Source organism: Lolium rigidum, chromosome 4 (assembly GCF_022539505.1).
Source record: "Lolium rigidum isolate FL_2022 chromosome 4, APGP_CSIRO_Lrig_0.1, whole genome shotgun sequence".
In the NCBI taxonomy this organism is placed as follows: Eukaryota; Viridiplantae; Streptophyta; class Magnoliopsida; order Poales; family Poaceae; genus Lolium; species Lolium rigidum.
The window spans coordinates 170,931,025-170,939,282 of record NC_061511.1 but is presented as its reverse complement, the minus strand read 5'-3'; the positions used below and the strand labels follow the sequence as shown (position 1 = coordinate 170,939,282).

Below are 8,258 nucleotides of genomic sequence, written 5' to 3'. Positions count from 1 at the left end.
AAAGATTTCATACCTATAATTGGAGATGACATCACAGCCGGGACTGGCCTCAAAGGGTTGATGAGGATGATTGATAGTCGAATTCCAATTCAGCAGCTGAAGCTTCACTTCTTTTCTCTTAAGCGAATGCTCATCCTCCAAGTCCCTGGTGCAAAGAGGACTCAGTCCACAAGCAGCATCTATACAGGCGTTGCAACCTTTTTCTTTCCGCTGCCCAGCTGTCCCAGACCCGCGCCTCCGCACCTCTGCATCGCCGCCCGCCCAGCTGCTCAGACCGGCGCAGCCTCACCTCTGCACCGTCGCTCGCCCAGCTGCCCAGATCGGCGCCGCCGGACCTCAGCTCCGCTGCCCACTCCCCATCCGCGCCGCTGAAAGGAAGCCCAGCAGCAACTCCACTCCACCAACAAGGATTGGTAGCAGTGTGAAAAAACGGATCAAGGGAAGAGGCGGACTCAAAGCTAGAGCCGCACCACATAGGAGAAGGCGCCATCATCTGATTGAACTCCATTGGCAGCTCCCGGAAGAAGAAAGTAAAGCCTAGATCTACATTATTTGGGTTCCTAAAACTACAAAGAATGAAAACGAGAAAGATCCAGACCTCCCTCCCCCTCGCCGCCGGCCACCGTGGCCGCCAACGACGGGGAGGAGAGAGGCTGGAGGGGTCGCCGGAGGGGAGAGTCAAGGAGGGAAGGGGATGGGGGTTATCGCCACCAAGGGCAGTCTCCACAGGGGTAGTCTCGACGGCAACCTTCCACAGGGGTCTAGTACCCCTCTATGTAGTGCGTTTCCATAAGAGATAAAAAATTCGACACATGGGTAAAATATTCTATGCCACTTCAGTTCTAGAGATGACACATACTATATAAACAAGACTATTTAAGTCAATTAATGCAAGTTCCTAGAGCAATTAAGGCTTCAGATGTCAGAGGACACGCTCAAAGTATCATCTGACATGGCCAAGGCCACCTAAGTCAACGCCACCGTCCATCCAGAAAACCAGACTCAGATACAAAAAAAATGCAAATCACTACCAATTCTTTCAACAGAAAAGCAGCACATGAGGAAATATTGTAGAATCGAATGGAATCCAGATGGCTCTAGTTTATTTTCTCCCCAGCTAATCACAAGGAAGGAAGCCTCCCTTTCTCCACACTATCGTCCAGCCACCTAGTGGAAAAAGAAAAAGGAAAAAGGAGAAACTGTCAAGAGAACGTCACCTTAATTACAATCTTCTCTCCCAGAGGAGCACCACCACGCAATGATCAGCAAAATGTTGCTGTCATTGCTCGTGTAAACAAAGTCCCCTCTGCTCTTCTCTTCCAGGTCACAACAACGGCGTTATCGACATTTGGGCGGAGGTCGCACGATAAAACAGTGCATTTCAATCCCACTCTTAGCAATGCATCAGACATCCCCCAGTGGACACTCATCATTGTACCCTTTTCTGTTGAAAGGCAACAGCAATTCGGGGGCAGATAACCCTAACCACGCCAGCTGTTTTGCTTCTTGGACTCGAAAGTAGCACCGTCGTTGAGCATGTCCTGGGCGTCGGTTTCCATGCCAAGCTTTGAGAGAGCAAGGGCTTGGAGGTAGAAGGCGGTAGGCCATTCGGGCATGCAGACCTGCGCCTGCATTGCATCCCGGAGAGCAAGCTCTGACTGCCCGTTCATCAGGTAGGAAAAACTTCGCCTGGCAAAAACTGTAGCTGAAGGCACTCCCATCATGCCAACTAGCTGCAGTATGGCAAATTAGCTTGTCAGGTTACAGGAGAAACAGATTCACAATGCTCAACATAAATCAAAACTAATGAATGATTTTGTGGCATAGTGCAGCAGTAACAAGGTACAATGTCTATATGTGACAGACTACTAACTTAAACTAACAGGCATACAAGCATTCAGAATGTTCATCAGTTCGCCATAAAATGCCTATCTTTAGCTTTTTCACATGCTATGACGAAGTTCCAAACTAACTTGTGTTGAGCACAAAAGACCATGCAGCAGCAATGTATGGGCATTGCAAATTTTATGACACTAGGATACGAGGGTTAAAAAAGCCAATTAGTTAGCCAATTACATCTGTACTCCCTCCGAAGTGTCGGGGTCTTAATTCAAATTTCTACTACTCCCTTAGTAAAATTCCGACACTTTAATGGATCGGAGGGAGTAGCTTCTTTTACATCATATGATAAAGTTCCAAATTAACTTGTGTTGAGCACAAAATATTATGCAGCAGCATGTATGGGCGTTGCAAATTTTATGACACTAGGATATCAGGGTTAAAAAAAGCAGAGAACTGAAGTGAAAATACCTTCGAATAGTAATCAATTGCAGTCTTGAAATCCTTATCTCTAAATGCAATATCACCAAACTTCTTTGTGTTCAGCATCTCTTGAACTTGCTGAGTCCATTCTTGAAAGGATAACTTCAGTTTTTACAGCAGCATAAACATGCACCAAATAAAACTAGCTTATCTTAACAAAGCAGATGATTTGACTCATAAAAAGGAAGCAAAAGCACATGTCATATTTTGCGCACAGAATGAAATGAGAAAAGGAGTATAATGAGTGAAACAACATCCTAAAATTAAAAGCTGATGAAATACTTGGTTACCCAGTGCATGTCCGCTTAAAACTACAAACAGGAAAGACTGGTAAATACAAGTCAACTTATATCCATAGACAGAGACAATGTTTCAGATAAGCAATCCACAACGTAAAGAGATATTTTATGCTAACTATGCACGCCCGCAAAGCTGATCATGTGTAAACTATAATATGGTAATAAACCATGAGTATGGGGCTTTCGAGAACAAGTTGGTAGTTAAGTCAAGAGGAGACTACAAGCAAGCCAAGTGGATCACAAAATCATAAAAAACGTTGACCAACGGGGGAATGATCCCTCCCTTGGCTATACGTTGTTAGGTAGAATGAGACTCTCCCCGCGGATGGACACGGATGGATGATAACCCGGTTTATTCGCCCCTCTTGCGAAATTACCGCGGATGGGGATTCGAACCCGGGTGGGCTGGCTGCGCACTCGCTTGCCTTGCCACTGAGCTAGAACTCAGTTCTCAGTGGATCACAAAATCATGACCAAGGAAATATCACCACACAAATGACAATGTAATATCAGACGCAGCATAAATGAGGAATGGTTCATGCTTGCATGTTACCTCATTCTCTGCACCTTCGTCATCTTTGTAACCTGTTTTGAGCAATATATCATGTACTGCTGTAAGGTCCATACCGGCGCAGGCCTTCCCGAGCGGAGAAAGAATAGTTGGTAAAACTGACGTGGCTTTTGTAATGCCCATTAATACATGTGATGCCACCTAGATTATGTTATAACAGAAATGAATGGTGTTACTATAGGCAACTACTAATAATTACTGATACTTCTGAGACAAGGCTGAAGCTACATATTTACCTCTTTTTGCTTCTGAAGAGGCCCAACAGAAGACAATAGATACTTTATGTTGGGTCTGTCCCTAGCTTCAAACTGCAAGCATTTTGATGAAAGATCAACCAATTTTGAAGCATCTTCATTAGCATATTGCCCTTCCAAGGAGGAATCCATCAGCAGCAGTATATTCTTTCCTCTTATCAAATCAAGTGCCTGCAGTCCAAAACAAATGAAGTGAGAAATCCACTGGAATAGCAACAGTGATAAATGCTGATACACCACCCTATCATAACCTCACTCTCATGCGACACTTTTCTTTGAGCTTGTTATCTTAAAAAAATTGTTCCACAAGCTGCACTTAGCTTTGAATAGAAGTAATTCGACTATTCGAGACAAGATAGTTGCACTTGTTGTCCATTATGAAAATTTAGTGCTTAGCACACTTAACATCATGGTTCAAAGCACATAGCAGGCCATGGTTGCAAACCTTTTATGAGCTTTCAATGTGAAAATTAAACAATGATATGGTACTGTCAAGGTTGCAAGGAACTGGCAACAAGAAAAGCAAAAATTCAATGAAGCATACATGACTAGGAGGAATGTGTTTCCCGCTCAAAAGATCCAGCAAAACTGTTCCGTAGCTATATATCACACTCTCAGCAATGACTCTGCCTGCCATACAAAAGTCAAGAACAAATTATTCAGTGCAATCCAAATAGCATGCACTAAGTAGTAGTCGAGGGCAAAAAAGGAAATCAGTGCTAAATTATCACAACAACCCAAGAAGGTATGTATTCTCTGATACTCAGAGAACACAAAGTTTACAGTGAGACATCCAAAAGAGGTTCCTGAATTAACTTTTTGGGCATCATAAGGACACTAATCTATATCAAATGAGCTTTCACATGTTGAGTTGGTGCACTGGATAACACCTATGCTTACCTAAAGTAATAACACCGATACATCTAGCTAAGCATGAATGTGCAAGGATCATGTGGTAATTCTTACCGGTTCTTAGAAACTCCGGAGGGGTGTAAGCCAGGTTGGTGCTATAACTTTTTCCGTCTCTGCTGTTCTTCATCAGTCCAAAACTTGACAAGCGAGGATCGCCTTCCTGATAGAAATTAGATATTTTTCATGACAAGTGAGAATTCCCTCAGTAGCTACAGAAATCAGACAAACTTCACAAATAGGACTCTTTAAGGGCAGATGCAATTCAAAAGTCAGCTGGCGAAGTAGTTAGAGTAGCAGGTACTACTACTGGAGAAACAAAACCGTGCGTACCTCATCGAAAAGTACTCTGTAAGCATTTAAATCGTGGTAGATTTTCCTGTTCTCGGCGTTGCAATGATCGAGCGCTTGCGCGATATAATGTGCGACCCTCAACCGCATTTCCCACGGCAATGGCTGCTTATCCCCTGCGAAGAGACAGGCCACACTCCACAGTCAAACAGGGAAGCAAATATAGCAAGAGCGAAAATGCAGACACGCCCACGTAGTCCTGGCAAATTAAGCACATCCGTTTTTGCACAAGACAGCAAGAGTCAAATGTAGTAATGGTAGAGGTGCATTAAGCTCTTCAATTAATGCAGAGAATTAATTAAGAGCCTTGTTTTGATCCAGCTCCACGGATCATCAGGCTGGTCATAGTGGTAAGTATCATGTAGTAGTATCATGCATATGATACTTGTGTATGATACTATCTCTATAGTGGTTAGTATCATGAAGTAGTATCATAGTCATGATATATTTATTGCTTTTTAGAATCTCAATGCAAATTTGTGCACAAGATTTGTTTGGCATTAACTTTTCTCGTGACATGCGCTATGATACAGTATCTACCTATGTTACTCTAATCTCCTCTCTCCTCCTTAATTAGCTGCCACATCAGCATTTTTGTGGGACCAATGTGTATGATACTAGCTATGATACTAGCACTATGGCTAGCCTCAAGTAGTAGTACGTCACGGAGCCCGTAGCAACAGAAACTAACTGGATGTGGAGTACGTATATGGATATGAAGAGAAGTGGCACGTACAGTGGAAGAGGTGCTTGGACAAGGTGTCGTTGGGCATGTACTCGGCGACGAGCAGCCGCTCGTCGCCCTCGGCGCAGCAGCCGATGAGGTTGACGAGGCGCTTGTGGCGCACCTTCCCGACGCCCGCCGCCTCCGCCTGCAGCAACCACGAAACACGTGAGCGAGAGGCCTGCCCGCACCGCGAGATCCGGAAGGGGATCCCCGAGCCGCGGCGCAACAGACGGGAAACCGCGCGCATTGCGTTGGCGTGCGGGAGCCGGGAGCGTACCAGGAACTGCTGCGGGTCGGGCCAGGAGAGGCGCGAGAAGCGCTTGACGGCGATGAGTCGGCCCCCGTCGAGGCGGCCGCGGTAGACGACGTTGGGCGCCTTCTCGCCGCTCTCGGAGACGATGAGGTCGGCGCTGAAGCCCTTGGTGGCGGCGCGCAGCTCGGCGAGCCCGAACTCCCTGAAGACCGGCACCGCCCGCTTCGCCCCCTCCTTCTCGTCGCCGTCCGCTCCCGCGCCGTCCACGCCGTTGGCCGCCTCTGCCCGAGCGCGCGCGAGCCGCCGAGCAAGCAAGAGGAGCGGGCAGATTAGATTCGTTCCGGATACGTGCACAGTGAATGCGAGTGGGGGGGCTAGGGTTTAGTACGAGGCGGCGGCGGCAATGGCGGCGGGGTTTGCTGTGCTTACCGGGATCTGCGGGGTCGTCGGCGGGGAGCGCGGCGTCGGCGTCGGGCGGCAGCGGCTTCCCCGCCGGCTTGGACTGGAAGCAGCCCATCGGAGATCTGGCAATCTGGCAGCGGAGCAAATGCGAATGGAGGTGGGGGAGGGAGGGAGTGTGTGTGGAAGAAGCAGGGGAGCGAGCACAGCAGGAGGGGCGAGTGTGGCAGAGTGAGGTGAGGGGAGGTGGGAGGCAGCGCTCCGAGAGAAGCGCGGCGGCAGCAGGGAGGACACCGGGATCCGCTGCTGCGAACCGAACACCGTGCAGCCACGCGCACGCACCATGCTCCTCTTCTCCACTGCACACTCTTCTTAAAACAAAAAACATAACATAACACAGACATCATTCGATTTCTATAAGATATACTTGTATCTATAAGATATACTTGTATCTATAAGATATTTGTATATTTGTGTACTAGCAACGGAAATGTTTCTTGCTGCTCTATTTTATGTTGTATCCAGAATCAAAACCGTGCATGTGTTCCGGCAAAATAATAGTATGAGAATGGGTCCATTTATCTTCAATGCAATGATGTTTTTTCCTTTCTAGATTATGCCCAACGGTTCAGCCGACCAAGGGACCGACCAGACCAAAACCAGCCAAGTAGTATAAGGGCATCTCCAACGTGGGCTCAAATGGTTCAAATCGATGGTGCTTCCGTTTGGGCACGATGCATTTTTTTGATTTTGCATTTTTATAACATGAAAATATAATTTACATAGCAAAAGAAAGGAAAATAAAAACCCTAAGAACGGTTCTCGTCGTCGCTGTCGATCACGACGAGCTCCGGTACCACCCATGGCCAGTTGGGAAGCGGCAGAACATACGCCGGTGCAGCCGGCAATGGTGGAGGTGGAGGAGCCCAGGCCGGTGGTGGACGTGGAGCAACCCACGCCGGTGCTGGAGGTGGAGGCCCCCATGGGTTGTACAGCGGAGGTGGAGGCGGCGGTTGAAACAGTGGCGTGGCCGAGTCCTGGAGCGCCAATCGTAGGGCTTCTTCCTCCGTGAGGCCCGGCGGCATGATACCAGTGGCGTACCGGGGCAGCGGCGGCTGCATCGGTCGGTCCACCTCCGACACGAGGACGTCGAGCCTCGCGATCTTCTCGTCCGTCATGTTGTCCGGGTACTCGAACTTCCGGCCCTTCGCCATGGCCAACTGCCATTCTTGGAAAATGCACGCGACGTAGTCGTCGCTGTCGTCCTTGTCCTCCTCGTTCTGGTACACCAGCGCCTCGATGTAGTCCTCATCGTCATCGCCTTCATCGTCGTCGTCCTGTGCAGGCGCCAGCGCCTGCCGTGTTCGATGATGAGGCGTCGGTGGACGGTCAAAGGGGAAGTCACTGTCGCTTAGGAAGCCCGTCCTCCTCCTCGGATCCTTCTCGGACTCACGATAGGTGCGCCAGCTGTCAGAGTCGATGGCGTAGGCGGGATCGGCGCGAAGGTCCGACGGCAGGTACCGCCGCCTGCGCCGGATCTCGGCGCTCCTATATGGCTCGCGCGTAGGCACGAGCGGGACGGGCACCCGGAGGTTGCTCAGTCGCTAGCCGCCAGGCATGTGCACGTCCCCCCAGCCGTCGCACGACGTCCAGTTCGCGTGCATCAGCCGCGCCATATGGACGGGCAGCGGCACACTGTGCGGCCGCTCCGACTTCTTGGTGCCACTACCGGACGCCTCGAGGTCGTTCTTCTTCTTCCCCATGGTGCTGCGGCGGCGCGCTGCGGTGGTGGTGGGAGTGGAGGTCTGGGCGATGGCAGGAACGATGCCGGTTGACTTTTAAGGTCGGCCGCGCGCAGAAAACGATGCCATTGAAGGCGGCGCAGAAGCCCAGCCGCCGCCCACCAGTGCGCGCGCAGAAGAGGCAGCCGCGACATTGATGGCGAAGGTTGCGGCTGAAAGTCCAGAGATGGTAAACCTAGAGGGGGTGAATAGGTTTCTACAAGTTTTAATTCTTTCTTTGCAATATTAGGCTTTGCGGAATATAAAGGTGAGCCTAATGCAAACTAGGTGAAGCACCCTAGATGATGATACAAGTAAGTCAAGCACGAAGGCTCTGACAGCATATATAGCACAAGTAAAGAGTTCGGTTAGGGATAACTGAAAGCACGCGG

At 49.1% G+C, this 8,258-nt stretch overlaps 1 protein-coding gene across 1 annotated transcript; it reads right to left on the bottom strand.

Annotated features, from left to right (window-relative positions):
- Nucleotides 1-1,010: 1,010 nt before the first annotated feature.
- On the bottom strand, nucleotides 1,011-6,213 carry LOC124708939 (serine/threonine-protein kinase BSK2). Its single transcript, XM_047240582.1, has 10 exons — nucleotides 6,116-6,213; nucleotides 5,711-5,967; nucleotides 5,443-5,578; nucleotides 4,689-4,822; nucleotides 4,413-4,518; nucleotides 3,991-4,076; nucleotides 3,429-3,617; nucleotides 3,175-3,333; nucleotides 2,311-2,424; nucleotides 1,011-1,733 (listed from the first exon to the last, which is right to left on the bottom strand). The coding sequence occupies exons 1-10, from the start codon at nucleotides 6,201-6,203 to the stop codon at nucleotides 1,482-1,484; spliced, it is 1,521 nt and encodes a 506-aa protein (XP_047096538.1). The 5' UTR covers nucleotides 6,204-6,213; the 3' UTR covers nucleotides 1,011-1,481.
- Between the last annotated feature and the right edge of the window lie 2,045 nt (nucleotides 6,214-8,258).

Coding starts and splice junctions, on each gene's coding strand:
- LOC124708939 (XM_047240582.1), bottom strand. CDS start 6,203: ATGGGCTGCTTCCAGTCCAAGCCGGCGGGGAAGCCGCTGCCGCCCGAC. Junction 5,579..5,710: donor CCGACCCGCAGCAGTTCCTG/GTACGCTCCCGG, acceptor TGGTTGCTGCAG/GCGGAGGCGGCGGGCGTCGG. Junction 4,077..4,412: donor TCCGGAGTTTCTAAGAACCG/GTAAGAATTACC, acceptor TTTGTATGGCAG/GCAGAGTCATTGCTGAGAGT.